The 22,765-nt window shown below is 47.1% G+C and overlaps 1 protein-coding gene across 1 annotated transcript in view; it reads left to right on the top strand.

Annotated features, from left to right (window-relative positions):
• The window catches only part of LOC137533963 (complement C1r-B subcomponent-like), a 57,640-nt gene that overhangs the window by 21,529 nt on the left and 13,346 nt on the right, over positions 1 to 22,765 (top strand). The window contains exons 3-6 of the mRNA XM_068255292.1: positions 1,257 to 1,443; positions 5,352 to 5,495; positions 6,999 to 7,195; positions 9,358 to 9,505. Of these exons, the coding sequence (XP_068111393.1) occupies positions 1,257 to 1,443; positions 5,352 to 5,495; positions 6,999 to 7,195; positions 9,358 to 9,505 (676 nt within the window). The remainder of the gene's footprint in view (positions 1 to 1,256; positions 1,444 to 5,351; positions 5,496 to 6,998; positions 7,196 to 9,357; positions 9,506 to 22,765) is intronic.

Genomic DNA, 22,765 nt, shown 5'->3' with positions numbered 1-22,765 from the left:
GGACCTGGGATCTCAAAGAGGGACTGTCCCTCCGAAAGGAGGACAGTAGGAACTATGCATCAAGCTCAACCAGAAAACTGTACATTAAACAGAACCAGAGACGAAGCACCCTCATGTATTTTACCTTATAAATCAGTGGGAACATGACAGTAAACACCTAATCTGATCTTTGTTTCATTGTTCTCTGTTTAATCTGACTGTTATCACCTCTGATAAGAATCCCCGACTGAGCACTCAGTCTAGCTTTGCTACGGAATGATTATAGCTGAGTCTGTTTTCTCTGGTGTCTTTTCAAGCCCAAGCCTGCCCCCTTGTGGCTCTGCTATAATGACTCAGCTATAATCATTCCTGGCAAAGCTAGACTGAATGCTCAGTTGGGGATTCTTATCACAGCTGATAACAGAAACTTTTAGCAGTGAGGATGAAACGGAGAGCAGGGTAGGTGTTTTCTCTAATGTTCCCACTGATATATATGGTAACATACACGAGGGTGCTTCGTCTCTGGTTCACTTTAAAGAGACTCCGTAACAAAAATTGCATCCTGTTTTTTATCATCCTACAAGTTCCAAAAGCTATTCTAATGTGTTCTGGCTTACTGCAGCACTTTGTACTATCACAGTCTCTGTAATAAATCAACTTATCTCTCTCTTGTCAGACTTGTCAGGCCTGTGTCTGGAAGGCTGCCAAGTTCTTCAGTGTTGTGGTTCTGCTATGAACTCCCCCTTCCAGGCCCTTCTATGCACACTGCCTGTGTGTTATTTAGATTAGAGCAGCTTCTCTCTTCTCTCTTATCTTTTACAAGCTGGATAAATCGTCCTCTGAGCTGGCTGGGCATTCACATAGTGAGGAATTACAGACAAGGGAAAAAGCTGTTTGCAGGAAGAAAAGAGCAGCCGGAAACTTAAGTGCATGAGAGATGCAGGGGGAAAGAAACACACAAATGATCTCTTGAGATTCAAAAGGAAGGCTGTATACAGCCTGCTTGTGTATGAATGTATTTTCTATGTGTGGACATACTGTACATCAACCTACTTCCTGTTTTGGTGGCCATTTTGTTTGTTTATAAACAAACTTTTTAAAACTGTTTTTAACCACTTTTAATGCGGCGGGGAGCGGCGAAATTGTGACAGAGGGTAATAGGAGATGTCCCCTAACGCACTGGTATGCTTACTTTTGTGTGATTTTAACAATACAGATTCTCTTTAAGCTTGACATTTTCTTCTCTGGAGTACTTTACCGTCTTCTCCTTCTTGCAGGTCTCGGCTGACGACAAGGAACTGGGACGGTTCTGTGGTCACCGGAGATACAGGTCTCACCCAGGCCACAGAAGTTTTGTCTCCACAGGCAGTCAGATGGAGATTGAATTTCACTCTGAGTTAATCACTGAAGATTACGAGGATAGCATGTTTTACCAAGGATTCCAGGCATATTACCAAGCTGTAGGTAGGTGGCGTAGGGATTCACCTATGTTCCTTCAGCACATCAATCAGTAGGACACAGAGCTGAGGCAGCCAAGAGTACCTCTGATAAAAATGACAAGCTGTGTCTTAATGATGAAGTCTTCTGAGGTCTGCTGAAGTTTTTTGGAAACCTTTGCCTACATTGCCACGGCCCTATTCCAGCTAGGAAGCCACCAATTAGGCAGTGGCTGCTGAGCTTGTGGCGGGCCGCGGCACCACAGATGGAAGTGGCCAGAGCCTGAAAAAAAATCACCATGGCTGCATCTCTGAAGGTAATAACCTACCTGGAGTGAAGATACCAGAATAGGTAAGTATTAAACCCTAATACCCCCCAGACTCTGTCATTTTAAGTCTAAAAAAAAACCAGTAGAACTTACCTGGGGCGTCTTGGAGCCCCCTGCAGTCATCCTGTGCCCACACCGTACTTCCACAACCCTCTAGTCAGCAGCAGCAACCCCCTCAAAGCTGGCAGGTCATGCGCAGTACTTAGCAAGGAAATGAACAGCGCTACTTAAAAACAGGCAAGTGCCTACCTGCAAAAGAGTGCAAGCCCCACTTGTGGGATATAATACACACCGAGCATATATGACCTGTCTACCACTGGAGGGGGATGTTAGTTTCCTGTAACAGCTTGCATGCAAAGGTCATGCGAAGTGCAACACACACAAATTTGCTTACCCCCAGCTAAAGCAATTTCCTACCTTTATCTGGTCAGCAGGCGCCAGTTAGCCAATCAGGTGTACTGTCATACATCCTTTGCCTGACATACCAAATCTAGCAGGAATTGCATAAATTAGGTAGCATTCAGGTGGGAGGCTTCGGTTGGATGTAATCGTGGATTACATCTGTTACAGGGATGCCCCGTGTAGGCACATCTCCCACACGGTCCCCTCCCTAACCACTCACCTGTCAAAAGCATCCTGGAAGCTGCAAAAAGGAAATTTAAAATCACACACATTGGTTTGCACGACAGCCCGGGGCCCCAGTCTCTCTCACTGGCTGGGGCCCCCAAACCACCATGTGATACCTAGAGGGAAGTGCAGGCGGGCCCTGGACCTCTCACTCCCAGGGATTCACCCACACTGCCTCTAAACTGAATGCTAACTGCAACACACACAAATTTGCTCACTCCCAGCTAATGCAATTTCCTACCTTTATCTGGTCAGCAGGCGGCAGTCAGTCAATCAGGTGTACTGTCATACACGCTTTGCCTGCCATACCAAATCTAGCAGGAACTGCATAAATTAGGAAGCATTCAGGTGGGAGGCTTCGGTTGTGGACTACATCTGTTACGGGGACGCCCCGTGTAGACACATCTCCCGTGGCACATCTCCCACACGGTCTCTACCATGCGCAGTACAGTACAGTAATATTGGGAACCACAAACGGGGGGTAAAAGGGGCATTCCTAGGCACGGCCTGAGAGAAGGGGGACTGCCACTGCCTAACCCCCCCCTATAATCGACATTCCACTGAGTCGAATATTATGACTGAGCAGAGCAGGGACCACAGGGGGGTGCTGGACGATGAGGATGGTGCTGTGAGTGGGACATGTGCAATGTCACAGCATTGCACATAAAACATGACTAAAAGCATGTAAACCAAGGCTCAGTTCAGGGTTGAACCACCTCTACAGAGATTCACACATGCACTATTAGTGGTGGTGGTGCTCTAGACAGGTCTGGCAAACATTTGTGAGCCATATTCCTAGCAAACCAGTTGTTCATTTAGTTTATTTTTTTTCTTCACTTCACCTCACTATGACAGTCAGCACTTTCAAACATATCCATTCTGATAGTGTGACATTTGTCTGCACTAAGCATTGATGTGATGGAACCCCTGGTAGCAACCAATCCATCACATTAATCCATCTACCATGAAGCCACCTAAATCGTACAATTTGAGGAGTCAAACGCTAAGTGGCTGCACCAGAAACCAGCAGCAAGATACCTCAGGCTACCTCATACTGGGGGGTGGGGGGGGGGGGGTATCTCTAGTTTTCCAATATTATTGTAGGTAGATCTGTCTTCCTAATATTTCTGGGCTGTACTAGAGCGCATCCTCTCAATGTTTGCGACAGGCTGCAAGAAGTCTCGGGCCTGCCCCCTGCACTCCAATAGTGATATCTATAGGCACAAGCCTACTGTACCCTAAGGAGGTATCTGGCCCTGATAAGATTGCTGTATGCAGTGGCGGTGCCAGGGGGGTCCTTTGGGGGCTAAAGCAACTCCTACATTTCTCCAAGCACCCCCCAGCATGAACTGACTTTCGGCATCTAATAGACGCCGTGTCAGTTCACCGGCAGCAGCAGCCCGCAGCTCCGGCAGTGGCAGAGCAGGGCTACAGTAAAATGGCATCCGAAGCCCTGCTCTGGAGACTTTCAGTCTGCAGTGCAGGGCTTCGGGCGCCATTTTCCTGTAGCTCTGCTCTCAGCACAGGAGTTTCAGTTGCTGGCTGCAGAGGAAGGATCATGGGAGCTGCGCGCAAGCGGAAGCCAGGACAGGAGGTCTGTTGCAGGTGAGTAAATGTTTTTTTTTTTTAATTTATATTAGCAGGTGTATTTGCTGGTCAGGTCTGCCACATGATTGCACGTATTTTCTGGTCAAATCTGCAACATGATTGCACATATTTTCTGGTCAAATCTGCCGACATGATTGCACGTATTTTCTGGTTAAATCTGCCACATGATTGAACTATTTTCTGGTCAAATCTGCCACGATTAAATGTATTTCCTGGTCAAATCTGCCGACATGATTGCACATATTTTCTGGTCAAATTGCCGACATGATTGAACGTATTTTCTGGTCAAATCTGCCACATGATTGCACATATTTTCTAGTCAAATCTGCCGACATGATTGAACTATTTTCTGGTCAAATCTGCCGCATGATTGAACATGTTTTCTGGTAAATTTGCCACATGATTGAACGTATTTTCTGGGCAAATCTGCTCACATTATGTGTATTTTCTTGAGAAAACCTGCACAATTATGTGAATTTTCTGGGGAAAGGGTCACCAAAACTTGGGCCCACTGTCTTTGCGTTGCACTTTTAAAGGGAACCCGAGGTGAGAATAATATTGAGGCTGCCATATTTATCTCCTTATAAGCAATACCATTTGCCTGGCTGCCGTGCTGGTCCTCTGCCTCTAATTCTTTCAACCATAGACCCTGAACAAGCATACAGCAGGTCAGGGGTTTCTGACAATATTGTCAGAACTGACAAGATTATCTGCATGCTTGTTTCTGGTGTAATTCAGTTCACTACTGCAGCCAAATAGATCAGCAGGGCTGCCAGGCAACTAGTATTGTTTCAAAGGAAATAAATAGGACTCCAAAATGCCTACTAAACTTGTATACGGTCAACCCAAGTATTTCTCTCTAACATTTTAGATAAATTGTCTTAGGCTAAAGATGTACTGTGCTACTTGGACGTGTTAAACTTACAAGAACTGATATCTGTGTTATACTTCTGACCTTGTAAATCCTCAACGTTACTGTTTACTGTTCTTACCTATGCTCATTACTGTTTTTACTACTGTTTTGTTCATAAAAATTTTAAGAAAACTTTATTTAAAAAAAAAAAAGGAAATAAATATTGCAGCCTCCATATCACTCTCACCTCGGGTTCACTTTAAATTACAGTTAGCTCCGCCCTCATCTGGTCATGTCACACCCATTTTTTGGGTGCTACCCCAGAAATTGGTCCAGCACCTGCATAGCACCCCCAACCCCCCCCCCCCCCCAAAAAAAAATCCTGGAGCCACCACTGGCTGCATGTACAGACAGATTTAAGGAACAATTACTTCCCTGTGTATCTTCTCTTCCCTTGTGTATTACTAGTGTTTTCATGTTTCTCATTTGTCAGCATGTATGCTCTGTTACCCCCACTAGACAACAATGAGTGTACTCCCCCCCATGATAGTGATGGTACCTGGACCCCTCCATGCCAACATTTCTGCAACAACTACATTGGAGGCTTCAGCTGCTCCTGCCGCCCGGGATACGAGCTACAGAGCGACAAGAAATCCTGCAAATGTAAGTTATGCCATAAACTCCTCTGAGCCTCGCCATGCATTGAGATTTTCCAGCTTGCTGGACAACAATCTAACCACCAGCAGGCTGACAGTAGCTATCACTGGGAAGGTAGCGCTACCACTGATGCAGAATTGTCCTTTAAAAATGACTGTATCACTTTCTGCACACGCTCTCACTTGCTGTATCACTAGTCTCCTCTCCAGATAAAGCTGGTGGGAGGGCCAATTCGGTAACACCCAAAGAAAAAAGTACAGTAGATGCCAGACTACGATTCCCAGCATCCCTGAATTACAGAATATATTGTATATCTACAGAAGGAGACAGAACTTGTAGTTCACACAGGAATAGTGATGCTCAAATCCGGATCCAGGAGACACCCGGATAGTTGCTATCCGGATATCTCCCAGTAAACCTGTGCGGGGTGGGCAGGGGGGGTCAATCTTACCTGTCTGACGTCTTCTTCGTCTGTCCCTGGCGCCTCCCACGATGCGGTCCACGCGCATGACGTGACTACAAACACTTCCTCCTTCAACTCGGAATGAGGAAGTGTTTGTAGTCACTTGACCGCCGCATGGAACGCATCGTGGGAGGCACCAGGGATGGACGAAAAAGACGGCAGACAGGTAAGATTGACCCCCCCCCCAGTCCACCCTGCACAGGTTTACTGGGAGGTATCCGGATAGCAACTATCCGGGTGTCTCCCGGATCCGGATTTGAACATCACTGCACAGGAAGTAGGTAGGCTTCTAAGGTGCTTGAGGTCCTAAGTATGTATCGGTACAAAGTAGCGGGCCAGCAGACTTAACAACTGATTGTTTACCTTGAAAATCTCTGTTCAAAAGGTAACAGCTATAATTTATAATACTCTGGTGTCAATTTGTCATGGTTTTTGGACCCTCAAGTGTCAGTGTGCCATTGTTTTGGGACATCCAAGTGTCAGCGTATTGTTCCAGGACTCCCAAGTGTCAATGTGTCATTGCTTTGGCACCCCCAATTGCCAGTGTGTCATTGCTTTGAGACATCCAAATGTCAGCGTGTCATTGTTCTGGGACACCCTTGTGTCACTGTGTCCTTGTTCTGGTACCTACCAATGTTTGTATGTTATTTGTTTGGGACCTCAGTGTTAGTGTGTCATTGTCCTGGGTCACCTAGTGCCAGTATGTTCTTGTTTTGTTCTGATTCTTAAGTATCCTTGTCTGGGGCTGGGCCCCAAATGTCACTGTGCCATTGTTGTAGATTTCCAAGCTTCAGTTTATCATTATTTGATGACAACCACATGTCAATATGCAGATGCAGTTGCTTTGGGACACCCACATATCAGTGTACCTTTGGATTCCTACATGTTAGTGTGTGATTTTCAACAATCCCAAATTACATTGTGCTTCTGAATCTCCAGAGCACCATTGTCATGGTCCACTTGACACTATGTCTCCAGTCAGACTAAACATCATAATGACAAGACTCAACATCGAGATTTCAGTGTCTGTTTGGTTCCTCTTCCAGCAGAATGCAGCCAGGTGCTTTTCACAGAGAAGGCAGGGATAATCAACAGTCCAAGATATCCCCACACGTACCCTGAAGACCTCCGCTGCAACTACCGCGTCCGAGTGGTAGAGAACCTCAACATCACCCTCAGCTTCCTGGAATTCTTTGATGTGGATGAGCAGCAGGCAGGAGGCTGCCCCTACGACATTCTGAAGGTGACCTCACCTTTCCTTACTAATGTGCAGATCAGGTAGAGAGAACTGTGCCATATACTTAGCATACACAGTACATCTATCACTATTCTGTCAAGAAAAATGGATTTCACTGGACAAGTTTTGTATTCTAGATGTTTTGTCAATATTACAGGCAACTTCTTTAGCTATAATTACTTAACATGATAAAATGTCTTCTGAAACACAAAAGGAGGTCCTTTTGAAACAAATTTTATTTGGATATACCAGAAACAGTTGGGTTCGCTCCAAAAGATCCCACAGACATAATGCCAGCCATAAAAAGATAGGTCCCATGGATTTCTGAAAAACAAGCTTGCTAAAAATGTGTATTCGATATGTGTCTGGGGCAATAAACATTTGTAAAGCTACACTTGAAGGAGTCCCACTACAACTGAGGGGCTGCTCCCCTATAGTTACACCTTTGGAGCGGAATGTTATCTGTAGTAGTAAACCTTGCTTAGGAATGTTCTAAAGCTCCCCCTGGGGGTCCATCTGAAAATGGCGCCTGCAAATAATGGCGCACGGTGTTGCTGCTAATCCGTTTGATGCTTATCGCTATTTAACGTTAAAGCCTTATTGTTATTTAGCTTCAACACACAGAACCCTCTCTGTACCTATCCCTAACCCTAAGACCCCCCCTGGTGGTGCCTAACCCTAACCACCCCCCTGGTGGTGCCTAACCCTAACCACCCCCCTGGTGGTGCATAACCCTAACCACCCCCCTGGTGGTGCCTAACCCTAACCACCGCCCTGGTGGTTCCTAACCCTAAGACCCCCCTGGTGGTGCCTAACCCTAACCACCGCCCTGGTGGTGCCTAACCCTAAGACCCCCCTGGTGGTGCCTAACCCTAAGACCCCCCTGGTGGTGCCTAACCCTAAATCTCCCCTGGTGGTGCCTAACCCTAACCTTGACAGGATTACATTAAATCCATTCACTGTTTTGTAGTTAAATAACTTCTACAGTTTGGCTTATGTAGGGCGCTATTGCTAAATAACATTACTGTGCACAATAACGCCTGCTGTTTGGTATATGAACGGCACTATTGATAAATAACGTTACTGTGCACAATAACGTCTGCTGTTTGGCTTATGTAGGGCGCTATTGATAAATAACGTTACTGTGCACAATAACGTCTGCAGTTTGGCATATGTAGGGCGCTATTGATAAATAACGTTACTGTGCGCAATAACGTCTGCTGTTTGGCATATGAACGGCATTATTGATAAATAACGTTACTGTGTGCCATTTTCCTTCTTTTTTCCCTGTGCGCCATTATTATGCAGTACTAACAATAAATAGCAATAAGCGTATCTTTTTAATGCGGCGTCATTTTTATGCATAGGCGCTGTGCGCCATAATTCACTGATCCGCCCCCGGGGCAACTGAGCGTCTGATCTGGCTTATAGAATAGTTGGGAGAAAAGTATTTCGTAACGCATGCAAATCCCCATACAAGTAGTCCACCACACTCGATAATCACATGCCGTATATGTTGATAAGAGGTTAAAGATCATAAGAAACCACAAAAAAATATATATATATAAATGTCCAACTTTATTATCTCAAAAATGCGAAAAACTCCATTTTAATGATTTCTATATCAAAACGTTTCCAAGAAGTAAAAATTGATCCTTCCAAAAGGGCATCACCTAATCTTGACAATTTTTCACAAGATATATATTGTACACTTTGTTTGCATAATAGTTTCAGGCTGAAACTATTATTCAAACAAAGTGTGCAATAGATGTGGTTTCTTATAATCTTTATCCTCTTATCAACATATTTGTGGACATCTGGTTGCATTGAAGAAGGTGTTACAAAGTGGGAAAACAAGCCCAGTTAAGGAAGAACTCTGCTGTGTGTATGTATGTGTGTCTTCACCTCAGTAGGAAGAGCACTGCTTGTTTCACAATTACTCCTCATAGGCACATGTACATTATAACAAATACATTATAAGAACGTATAAAGAGAGAACAAATTTGTCAGCGGATCAATGGACAATATAAGAAGCTCCACTAGATCCTAGTATGGTCCTCATATACAGTATATCCATGCTACAGAGTACTGAGCTCTGATAACACATGATACATATAATGTGTATATGTTTGTACCGTAATGTGACTCCCCCATATGTGTGCTGTCAGGTTTTTGCAGGTGGGACACTGCTGGGCAGTTATTGTGGCCGGAGATCTCCTGGAATGCTGGAGACACACAGCCACGAGGTGGACCTTGTGTTCCAGACTGATGACTACGGAGAGAACCGAGGATGGAAACTGCGCTACACAACAGGAGGTGAGACCAGCCACTGTCAGGGGTGCTTCAAAGTGTACCAGCTATTGGTCAGGGGTGCTTCAAAGTGTACCAGAGATGGGTGATTACCAATTAAATTGACATACCTGTGGCTTCCTCCAGGTCCCTCCAGCCTGATCGCTCCCACTGTGCCCTCTGTTCGCCCGCAACTGACCCCGGAAAATCCGTCAGTCAGGGCAAGTCGGTGCATGTGCAGTCCGGCCAGGCGCGCTCCCCTGTCCCGCTCTCACTGCTGGGAGCGTTCTGCACTTGCGTAGTAGTAGTACTACATAGGCGCAGAACGCTCTCGGCGATGTGAATGTGGTGGGAGTGTTCCACACAGCTGGGCCACACATGCGCAGTTGGCCCCGGACCGAAGGACTTTCCAGGGCCAATTTAGGGACGAATGGAGAGGGGACTGGAGATAGCCCCAGGTATGTATATTTTATTGCTAATCCTCCATTTTAGGTTTCCTTTAAAGTGGGATTATAATCCAAAACTAAAATATCAGTAACTACTCCTAGGTAGTGTTGGGCGAACAGTGTTCGCCACTGTTCGGGTGATGATCGAGTTTGGCCGAACACCATATGGCCGAACTAAGAGCGCATGGCCGAACGTTACCTGAACGTTCGGCTAGCGCTGTGATTGGCCGAACGGGTCACGTGTAATGTTGGGCGAACATCTAGATGTTCGGGTTCGGGCCGAACATGGCCGCGATGTTCGGGTGTTCGAGCCGAACTCCGAACATAATGGAAGTCAATGGGGACCCGAACTTTCGTGCTTTGTAAAGCCTCCTTACATGCTACATACCCCAAATTTACAGGGTATGTGCACATTTGGAGTGGGTACAAGAGGGAAAAAAATTAGCAAAAAGAGCTTATAGTTTTTGAGAAAATCGATTTTAAAGTTTGAAAGGGAAAACTGTCTTTTAAATGCGGGAAATGTCTGTTTTCTTTGCACAGGTAACATGCTTTTTGTCGGCATGCAGTCATAAATGTAATACATATAAGAGGTTCCAGGAAAAGGGACCGGTAACGCTAACCCAGCAGCAGCACACGTGATGGAACAGGAGGAGGGTGGCGCAGGAGGAGAAGGCCACACTTTGAGACACAACAACCCAGGCCTTGCATGAGGACAAGAAGCGTGCGGATAGCAATTTGCATTTTGTCGCCATGCAGTCATAAATGTAATACAGATGAGAGGTTCAATAAACAGGGACCAGAAACGCTAACCCATCACAGATGTTCATTGTTCATGTTACTTGGTTGGGGTCTGGGAGTGTTGCGTAGTCGTTTCCAATCCAGGATTGATTCATTTTAATTTGAGTCAGACGGTCTGCATTTTCTGTGGAGAGGCGGATACGCCGATCTGTGACGATGCCTCCGCCAGCACTGAAACAGCGTTCCGACATAACGCTGGCTGCCGGGCAAGCCAGCACCTCTATTGCGTACATTGCCAGTTTGTGCCAGGTGTCTAGCTTCGATACCCAATAGTTGAAGGGTGCAGATGGATTGTTCAACACAACTATGCCATCTGACATGTAGTCCTTGACCATCTTCTCCAGGCGATCGGTGTTGGAGGTGGATCTGCACGCTTGCTGTTCTGTGTGCTGCTGCATGGGTGTCAGAAAATTTTCCCACTCCAAGGACACTGCCGATACCATTCCCCAGAGACGGGACAAGGTCCTCCAGCACCCAAGGCTGAGACAGCAAAGTGCGCCCCTCCATCCCTCCCACCCTAGCCGTCACACACTGATTGCTATTAGACTAAGAGGTGCCACAGGGCCCACAACCTCCCTAACACCTTAATATCTAGTTATCTGGCTTGCAGTCACTGCTATGTATCCCCTTTTCTTATTTATTTCTGCTTCAAACACAATTAGGAATGACAGCTGAATGAATTGTGCGCCCCCTCCTACACTGCGCCCTGAGGCTGGAGCCTCTCCAGCCTATGCCTCGGCCCGGCCCTGCCATTCCCTTTTGGGCACTAGCTGCGGCTTGTGTTGTTTACTGCCCTCCTGGTCGTCCTGGGTTTGCGGAAGTCAGTCTGTCGGCGTACAACTGGCTAGAGGAGGGGGAGGATGTCAATCTCCTCTCTAAAGTCTCCACAAGGGCCTGCTGGTATTCTTCCATTTTTACCTGTCTGACTCTTTCTTCAAGCAGTTTTGGAACATTGTGTTTGTACCGTGGATCCAGAAGGGTATAAACCCAGTAATTGGTGTTGTCCAGAATGCGCACAATGCGTGGGTCGCGTTCAATGCAGTCCTAGGCCGAAGAGGTCATAGCCTAGGGTCACAAAAACCTGTTTATTTGGGCAATTTCAATGGTAGTGATGCTGACGTACATAAATCTCAGCCATGGCCGTTAGCAACGTCTGAATTTCACGAAATGTCTCATGCAGGTAGAAGACATATTGTTAGACTTGGATTCCAAAGATGGGGTCCCTACATCTCTGCAAACCAGAGTTACAGGGGTCCAAAATTGGTAAAATCCCCCATAGGCTTTCATTGCCTCCCTATTTCACTTTCCAAAATCTCACATCTTTTCAAAGGGCAATTGCTCAGCAGTGGCAAATTTTCTAGCATTGTAGGGACCCTTAGGGGGAACATGACTGGTGAGTTTCGGGCCCCTAGGCCGAAGAGGTCATAGCCTAGGGTCACAAAAACCTGTTTATTTGGGCAATTTCAATGGTAGTGATGGTGACGTACATAAATCTCAGCCATGGCCGTTAGCAACTTCTGAATTTCACGAAATGTCTCATGCAGGTAGAAGACATATTGTTAGACTTGGATTCCAAAGATGGGGTCCCTACATCTCTGCAAACCAGAGTTACAGGGGTCCAAAATTGGTAAAATCCCCCATAGGCTTTCATTGCCTCCCTATTTCACTTTCAAAAATCTCACATCTTTTCAAAGGGCAATGGCTCAGCAGTACCAAATTTTCTAGCATTGTAGGGACTCTTAGGGGGATCATGACTGGTGAGTTTTGCCACTGCTGAGCCATTGCCCTTTGAAATGGTGTGAGATTTTGGAACGGTAAATAGTAGGCCCAATGAAAGCCTATGGGGGATTTTACCAATTTTGGAGCGACAAAAACAGGTAGGAAGGAAAGAAAACGGTGAATGGTACACACCAATAAAGCAATTTACACAAAAATGTTTTGTAAAAGTAATATAAATCTTTATTATATCAAAAAACATTATCTCTTAAAACGTCTAGCCTTGTACCCCAACCTCCACCCTTATAGACCCCGGTAACTCATACAATAGACTCAACACTCATCCCCATACACACTGCAATGCAAATGAAGCTCCAAATGCAACGACACGTTGTTATATCTCTCTAGGTTGCAACCTCATTGATCACATATACAGATCTGGAACGCCAATAGGTAGCAAGATGGTGATTGTGGCCGGCAAACAGAGTAATGTATTGTATATGCAGTCTCTTATGCGGTCTCTCAATTAGGATTCCAAACAACAACAGACAGTCTGTTAATCACAGTACAGGACACAGCTGTAAGCGATGCGTAACTAAGCAGGAATCAATGTAGCATCAGAAGCATTGGTAGCAGTAACATGCAGGAATCAATGTAGCATCAGAAGTATTAGTAGCAGTGGCATACAGCCAAAGTCAGCAGCATGGATTAATAAGCAATAACTCCGCATGTAAGCTTTTCATCATGATAAGCATAGCATATTAGGGCATCAAAGCAGTGTTCATCAGTGAGAGCCCAGATGAGCAAAACAGTTCAGAAAGACGAGTTTGTACACCTGTAATTCCAGTGTTTGCTGGCAGAAAATGGAATAGGCCGCTCACCATGTTTGTTGTAAATGTCCCTTTGCAAGCTGCCAAATGGACCAAGTGCTTCCTTCTATGCCTGAGAGCAGAGACATGCTCGAAAGGTGCCGGGTCCAGTGAGGTAGGGTGGTCGGGAGGCCAGGTAGACAGACGATGATGCCTTTCATAGCCCCGACATGTTTCACGAGCTACTGCTCGTTTCCTCAGGAGGCGTGGCTCACCGTGATCAGCTGTCAGCTGTTTTTAACAGCTGACCTGCCCTATCAGAAATAACCTGCTGCGGACTCCGCCCCTCCATACATCGCCAGCCTAACGCCGGCCAATGCGAGCCCCCCCACCATGCACCACTTCCGCCCACAGCACTACGGCGGACGGAGGGAGCACCAGGAAGCGCGCATGGCCAAACGTTCCACGCCGGACAAGGCGAGCCGCCCATCGCACGCCACATATCCGCCCACAAACCGCGGCCAGCGGGAGGGAGGGCGACAGGAGCCTCGCGTTATCGGCGTCAGAGGCAACCACGCCCCCAGATCTCCACGGCAACCAAATGCCCAAATGGAGTCAGACAGGGCGGATGCCTCAACGGGCGAGCGACAGGAGGTAACAGAGCCACAGCCTCAATTTAAACACATATAGCAGCACACATGCATACATACAAAAAACGGTTCAACAACTTACTATAGTCTTATTTTATAGATTCTGCAATTATAACCCCAAGTAAAAACAAACTTGTTAACAGAGAAAAGCTATCAAAACAGTAGCTCATCAAAAATCGGCACAAATGCCAAACATTCCCAATATTAGTGTGGGATGTTTGGAGGTGAAGCCGTGCAATCAGACACAGCGGGAGGTCAGCATAGCCAGAGACAAGGAGAAGTGAACCCCGCACACAGTGAGAGCAGGCAGGTGTCCACCTGCCCGATCACAAGGTTGCCTACAATCCATCTATAGTGGAAGAAAGGGGGCAAAGCCCTCCATTTCATTCAACCCTGGTGGGGAGGTAGCCTTTAGGTTAAATATCCATCGGCATTCCCTTTGGCAAAGCAGTCTATCAAGATTGCCTCCTCTTATTGAACCGTGAATGCGGTCAATGCCCACAAATTTAAGTCCCCTAGGGTCGCCACTGTGGCACTGTCTGAAGTGCACCCCGACGGGTGCAGTGGAGTTCACATTCTTTATACTTTGCACGTGCTCCGAGATACGCTCTCTAAGCTCACGTGTAGTTTTTCCAACGTAAAACGCCCCACAGGGGCATAAGAGTAAATAAACCACAAATTTAGTGGTACAATTCACAAAATGCGAAAGTCTCCACTGCCTACCGTCCGGGAGCACCACAGATGCCCCCACATGCATAAATCTACAGAAACTACACCCTCCACAGGTATAAGTGCCAAAGACCCGACAATGTGGTCTCGAGGTGTCCCAAAAGTGGCCATTAACCAGCATGTCCCTCAAAGAAGGGGCCCTCCTGAATGTAATATTGGGTCGTGGTGGAACAAAAGGAGACAACCGCGAATCATTACACAACATGTACCAGTATTTGTCCAAAATCCGTGTGATTTCCCCATGTTGCATACAAAAGCGGGTGCAGAATCTGGTCTGCTGTTGTCCAGACCCCGCCACCCTATTTGAATTAAGTAATTTATCTCTGTCGCTGCTCAGTGCTCTTTGATAGGCCCTTTTAAGGGTTCCATCTTCATAGCCCCGTGCCTGGAAACGCGCCCGCAACCGACCAGCCTCTTGTTTGAAGGATTCAACACTAGTACAGTTGCGTCGAACCCTTAGGTATTGGCCCACAGGGATACCCTTAATTGTATGTTTAGGGTGGCAACTATCTGCCTTTAACAAGGCGTTTGTGGATGTCTCCTTCCTGTACAACTCTGTACTGATTAAGCCCGACCCATCGCAGTTAACGCGAAGGTCCAGGAACGGGATTGTGCAATGATCACAATTCATTGTGAATCTAAGATTGCGACAATTCACATTTATACATTCCACGAACTTGATCAAATCCGTCCGGTTACCGGTCCACAGTACGAAGATATCATCAATGTACCTGTGCCAGACCAAAATCCGGCACAGGTACATTGAGAGGGCCTCGTCTGCGAACAACTCCCGTTCCCACTCCCCCAGGTACAGGTTAGCATACGAGGGGGCACAGGTCGTCCCCATCGCAGCACCCTGCACCTGGAGGTAGTGGTCGCCATCAAAAACGAAAATGTTGTTTGTTAATAAAAATTTAAGTAACGTCAAAAGAAATCGGTTATGTATTGCCGATTCCAGGCCCAACTCGGCGAGGAAACCACCGACTGCCCGAAGGCCAAGTTCGTGTGGTATACACGAGTATAGGGCCTCGACATCTCGACATCTAAAGCGGCGAGCAGAGTGCCAGGTGGGACCTGCACGCCATCTATAGTTTTCAAAAAATGGGAAGTGTCCCTTATATAAGATGGGAGGGACTGCACGTGAGGTTGTAAATGCTTGTCTATGTAAACACTAATTTGTGCAGTTAAAGAACCACAGCCCGATACGATTGGACGTCCAGGTGGATTCGATAATCTCTTATGCACTTTAGGGAGAGCATAAAAGGTAGGGGTTATTGGATGGATAACTTTCAAGAAATCGTAAGTTTCATTAGTTATCACCTCATTGTGCAATGCCTCATCATTTTTACCAATTTTGGAGCCCTGTAACTCTGGTTTGCAGAGATGTAGAGACCCCATCTTTGGAATCCAAGTCTAACAATATGTCTTCTACCTGCATGAGACATTTCGTGAGATTCAGACGTTGCTAACGGCCATTGCTGCGATTTATGTACGTCAGACTCGCCACCATTGAAATTGCCCAAATAAACAGGTTTTTGTGACCCTAGGCTATGACCTCTTCGGCCTAGGGGCCCAAAACTCACCAGTCATGTTCCCCCTAAGGGTCCCTACAATGCTAGAAAATTTGCCACTGCTGAGCAATTGCCCTTTGAAAAGATGTGAGATTTTGGAAAGTGAAATAGGGAGGCAATGAAAGCCTATGGGGGATTTTACCAATTTTGGACCCCTGTAACTCTGGTTTGCAGAGATGTAGGGACCCCATCTTTGGAATCCAAGTCTAACAATATGTCTTCTACCTGCATGAGACATTTCGTGAAATTCAGACGTTGCTAACGGCTATGGCTGAGATTTATGTACGTCACCATCACTACCATTGAAATTGCCCAAATAAACAGGTTTTTGTGACCCTAGGCTATGACCTCTTCGGCCTAGGGGCCCGAAACTCACCAGTCATGTTCCCCCTAAGGGTCCCTACAATGCTAGAAAATTTGCCACTGCTGAGCAATTGCCCTTTGAAAAGATGTGAGATTTTGGAAAGTGAAATAGGGAGGCAATGAAAGCCTATGGGGGATTTTACCAATTTTGGACCCCTGTAACTCTGGTTTGCAGAGATGTAGGGACCCCATCTTTGGAATCCAAGTCTAACAATATGTCTTCTACCTGCATGAGACATTTCGTGAAATTCAGACGTTGCTAACGGCCATGGCTGAGATTTATGTACGTCAGCATCACTACCATTGAAATTGCACAAATAAACAGGTTTTTGTGACCCTAGGCTATGACCTCTTCGGCCTAGGACTGCATTGAACGCGACCCACGTATTGTGTGCATTCTGGACAACACCAATTACTGGGTTTATACCCTTCTGGATCCACGTTACAAACACAATGTTCCAAAACTGCTTGAAGAAAGAGTCAGACAGGTCAAAATGGAAGAATACCAGCAGGCCCTTGTGGAGACTTTAGAGAGGAGATTGACATCCTCCCCCTCCTCTAGCCAGTTGTACGCCGACAGACTGACTTCCGCAAACCCAGGACGACCAGGAGGGCAGCAAACAACACAAGCCGCAGCTAGTGCCCAAAAGGGAATGGTATCGGCAGTGTCCTTGGAGTGGGAACATTTTCTGACACCCATGCAGCAGCACACAGAACAGCAAGCGTGCAGATCCACCTCCAACACCGATCGCCTGGAGAAGATGGTCAAGGACTACATGTCAGATGGCATAGCTGTGTTGAACAATCCATCTGCACCCTTCAACTATTGGGTATTGAAGCTAGACACCTGGCACAAACTGGCAATGTACGCAATAGAGGTGCTGGCTTGCCCGGCAGCCAGCGTTATGTCGGAACGCTGTTTCAGTGCTGCCGGAGGCATCGTCACAGATCGGGGTATCCGCCTCTCCACAGAAAATGCAGACCGTCTGACTCAAATTAAAATGAATCAATCCTGGATTGGAAACGACTACGCAACACTCCCGGACCCCAACCAAGTAACATGAACAATGAACATCTGTGATGGGTTAGCGTTTCCGGTCCCTGTTTATTGAACCTCTCATCTGTATTACATTTATGACTGCATGGCGACAAAATGCAAATTGCTATCCGCACGCTTCTTGTCCTCATGCAAGGCCTGGGTTGTTGTTGTGTCTCAAAGCGTGGCCTTCTCCTCCTGCGCCACCCTCCTCCTGTTCCATCACGTGTGCTGCTGCTGGGTTAGCGTTACCGGTCCCTTTTCCTGGAACCTCTTATATGTATTACATTTATGACTGCATGGCGACAAAGAGCATGTTACCTGTGCAAAGAAACACGACATTTCCCGCATTTAAAAGACAGTTTTCCCTTTGAAACTTTAAAATTGATTTTCTCAAAAACTATAAGCGCTTTTTGCTAAAAAAAATTTTCCTCTTGTACCCACTCCCAATGTGCACATACCCTGTAAATTTGGGGTATGTAGCATGTAAGGAGGCTTTACAAAGCACGAAAGTTCGGGTCCCCATTGACTTCCATTATGTTTGGAGTTCGGCGCGAATACCCGAACATCGTGGCGATGTTCGGCGAACGTTCGCGAACCCGAACATCTAGGTGTTCGCCCAACACTACTCCTAGGTACATAAAACAACATTTGATAGCATTCCCAATTGTTTCCTGTGTGTAAAACCATTCACTTTCACAGCAGAGAGCAGTACAGGCTTGCTTATCTCTGGCTAATCGGCAAATGTAATCACTGCCAGTTGCCAGCAAGAATCTCTTTGCCTGTACCCTCAACCTGCCCCCTCCTTTTCTGCTGAAGTTACTGAGCTTTTGCCAGGGAGATGTGTCTGTTCAGCGGAGAGAGGGATGGAGGGAGGGAGCAAGACAAGGCACAGAACATTTATATCAAGTTTTTCGCCTGGCGGACTCAAAGCGCCAGAGCTGCAGCAACCAGGGCAAACTCTACTGGCAGTAGCAGTGTTAGGGAGTCTTGCACAAGGTCTGCTACTGAATAGGTGCTGGCTTACTGAACACCCTGGTCAGCTGCCAAGTCACAATAGCAGTGACTGGTGGCAGCAGACCTCTGCAGGTATGCACTTCTACATGTCTGGGAACACAGGAGGAGGAAAAAAAAAGGGACAGAGGAGGACACAGAGGGACAGAGGAGTCACACAGAGGGACAGAGAAGGACACAGAGGGACAGAGGAAGGACAGAGGGACAGAGGAGGGCACAGAGGGACGGAGGAGGACACAGAGAGACAGAGGAGGACACAGAGAGACAGAGGAGGACACAGAGGAGGACACAGAGGGACAGAGGAGGACACAGAGGGACAGAGGAGGACACAGAGGTACAGAGGAGGACACAGAGGGACAGAGGAGGGCACAGACGGACAGAGGAGGGCACAGACGGGACACAAGGAGACAGAGAAGAACAGGGGGACAGATGAGGAAACGGGGACAGAAGGAAACAGAAGGGGGACAGAGTAGGACATGGGGGTACACAAGAGTTACAAGGGGGACATAGTTATTTAGGGGAGAAGATCCACAAGATGCCCCTGCACCCTGGTCCCACCAGCTTTAATATATTTTTTTTCTCTGATTTTTGCCTTCTAAATCTAGGTGTGTCTTATGGTCCATTGCGTCTTACGGTTGGAAAATTACGGTATCTCCTTGATGAACACTCAGGAGAAAGTGAATTGCATATTGGCCACAGGCCCTTATTCAATTCACTTTTTCCCCTGAGTTATCTCTTAGGGCAGGTGATATTTTCACACCATACCAATAAAATGCCTTTTGAGCAACCAGCAAGTAAGAAATACTCAGAATAATTTTGACAGTACTGTGATGAAACGCGGAAAAGCCGCTATCTCTCAAGGTGAGGCGGCTGTTTCCGCGTCCAGCATGGCGTCACAGAAAAAACGCTGCATGCCGCTTAGGCAGAGCGGCGGAATCCGCATTGGGAACGGCGGAATCCGCATTGGAGGCGGCTCCCGCACTCAGTTCACCGGATACATTGCAAAACAGTACTGGTGTGGCTGGGACTGATAGTCCACCAAGATTCAGACTTACACGCGCGCGAGTACAGAGGCAGAGTTTAAATAGCAGTTAGAAGGGTGTCGGCTGACCAGCTGGGTCAGCTGACAAATTCCACTGCTCCCATTGGACCAGCAATTAGGGAGATCCTGGAAAGGTCCTAGAGTATATATACTGCTGGTTGTTCACTTGCTCTTTGTCTGGCGTGCGATCACATATGTGGGAGCACCCAGATCCGTAGTCAGATCCGCAAGTGTGCCGGGGCCAGCTGGAGCTGTAATCCTACACTTAGCTAGATTCTGTTGATAGCTAAAGTACTAGTTTGATTGTGATTATCTGTTATGACTTTTGCCTGCCTTGACTATCCTCCTGAACTCTGATCTGGCACCTCGATATTTCTGATACTCTGTTGCCGAACCCCGGCTCGTTCCTTGACTCTGCTTCTGCCTCCTGATTTTGTACCCCGATATTTCTGATACCCCGTTGCTGAACCCTGCCTGTACTTTGACTCCGCCTTTGCCTTCTGATCTTGTACTTTATCTGTCCGTGTGTGTACGACCTGGCTTGTCTGACCTCGAGAACCGACCTTACTGTTAGAGGCGGTTCCTCGCTCTGTTAGTGATCCTTCCTCCTGAAGGTTACTTTCAGTCTGTCCTTCCTACCGTCAGTCTGACTCCTCCCGTCTTGGAGAGCTCAGGTCTGCGGAAGGAATCTGTGCAGTACTCCTTGCTGCACTGAGGCCTAGTCCTCAAAGTGTTACTGTTACACCAAACACTACACTCTACTCAGGTGAACAGAGGTTAGCCAGTATATCGGATTATCAGTGATACTGCAGATCACGTATAATCTGGTATACATCTGTATTCCCAGTGATTCTGCAGATCACTGGTAATCAGATCCTCTCTGTGCTTCACCGATCGTTACAGAACGCCAGTCCAAAAATACTGATGGACGCACAAGCTGACCCTCTGTCTGTGCTTGCCACTTCGGTGGATAACATCCATCAAGCACTGGGCCAGCACAAAGCCTTAATTGATGCTCTTAAGGGCTCTGTGCAAACCCTTCAGACGTCAGTTGATTCGGTGCGATCCCCTCCTAGTGATGACATACGTATGCCCGTACCTGATAAGTTTTCCGGCCACAAGTCTGACTTTCGGAATTTTAGGAGTAGAGTGTTGTCATATTTCGAATTGAGACCCCGATCATCGTGGACTGAGACCCAACGGGTCATTTTTATTAAAACATTGTTAACCGGTGACTCCCAGACCTGGGCATACAATCTGCCTCCCACAGATACAGCTCTGACCTCAGTTGAGGAATTTTTTAAGGCTATGGCCGTGATATACGACGACCCTGACCTTGCGGCAACCTCTGAGCGGAAGCTCAAACTTTTGCGCCAAGGCAGAGGGTCGGTCGAGGATTACGCGGCAGAATTCCGTAGGTGGTCCGTCACCGCTAGATTTGACAACTTTGCCCTGATAGATTACTTCCTGTCTGGGTTATCGGAGGAGGTCTCCGACCTAATGTTAACTGTACCTGAGCCCAAGACAGTTGATCAGGCCATATCATCGGCCATTCGAGTTGATCGCAGGCTACGTCATCAGAGGCAGGCTAGGGGCAGTCACCGTGTCAGGGTGACTTCGTACGCGGCACCATCCGCTACTCCCCTAGTAACACCTTATCCGCCTGTCTCAACCTCTCCGGCCTTGCCTCCGCCCGAACCAATGCAGATTGGTCGAGCGAAACTGCCCGAACAAGCCGGGAAACGAGTCTGCCTAGGAGTAGTGGGGGGTGACACCCTAGGCACGCCATTCTCACCCCAAAAAGAGAAAAGATTGCTTCTCCCCTGTACGATTACATGGGATAATAAGTCTGTAGCCACTGAGGCTTTTATTGATTCGGGCTCAGCGGCTAATTTTATGAACACTGAATTTGCTCAGGAGTTGGGTATTCCTCTCACTCCAGTGAGTCCCCCCATTCAGGTCACGGCAGTAGACGATTCCCCTCTGCAACGGAATCGTTCTCTGTCACAGACACCGCAGGTGAAGGTCACCTTAGGGGTACTGCATGAGGAACATCTACAGTTTTTTGTATTGCATATGTCAACCTCCACTATCATCCTAGGCATGCCGTGGTTACAAGTCCATTCTCCACAAATAGACTGGGCTACGGGTCAGATAACCAGATGGTCCGATCATTGTCACCAGCACTGTTTAGGGAGGGTGACTTTGGGCCAAACCAGGGTTCAGGTGGAGGGGGTTCCTGAACAGTACATGGAATATGCTGACGTATTTTGTCCCAAGGCAGCGGATAAGTTACCCCCACATCGCCCTTTCGACTGTCCCATTGATCTCCGTTCCGGTTGTGTACCTCCCCGGGGTCATTTGTACAATCTGTCAGGGCCCGAAAAATTGGCCATGCAGGAGTACATCCGTGAAAATTTGGCCAAGGGTTTCATTCGCCCGTCCCGGTCCCCTGCTGGAGCAGGGTTCTTTTTTGTCAAAAAAAAAGATGGAGGCCTGCGACCCTGCATCGATTATCGCGGTCTCAACAAGATTACTGTAAAAAATCGCTATCCGTTGCCACTGATAGATGATTTGTTCACTCAGATTACGGATGCTAAAATCTTTTCTAAGCTAGACTTGCGGGGCGCGTACAATCTGGTACGCATAAGAAGGGGCGATGAGTGGAAAACGGCCTTTAATACACCAGACAGGCATTATGAGTACCTGGTGATGCCCTTCGGGCTATGTAATGCTCCGGCCGTTTTTCAGGAACTCATTAACGAGGTATTCCGGGAGGTGTTGGGGAAATTTGTTCTGGTTTATCTTGATGATATTCTTATCTTCTCCAACAACCTCGCTGAACATAGAAACCATGTGAGGTTTGTGTTGAATCAGTTAAGGCAGAACTCGTTATACGCAAAACTTGAGAAGTGCATCTTTGAAGTAACATCTGTCGCTTTCTTGGGGTACATAATCTCCACCACGGGCCTATCTATGGATCCTGCCATGGTCTCCGCTGTTCTGGAGTGGCCACAACCGGTTGGGTTGAAATCCCTTCAGCGCTTTCTTGGCTTCGCCAACTACTATAGACGGTTTATAAAGGGGTACTCCACGGTTATTGCTCCCCTTAC

The sequence above is a fragment of the Hyperolius riggenbachi genome, chromosome 10 (genome assembly GCF_040937935.1).
Source record: "Hyperolius riggenbachi isolate aHypRig1 chromosome 10, aHypRig1.pri, whole genome shotgun sequence".
NCBI classification, from domain to species: domain Eukaryota; kingdom Metazoa; phylum Chordata; class Amphibia; order Anura; family Hyperoliidae; genus Hyperolius; species Hyperolius riggenbachi.
This window is presented reverse-complemented; position numbering and strand designations above follow the sequence as displayed.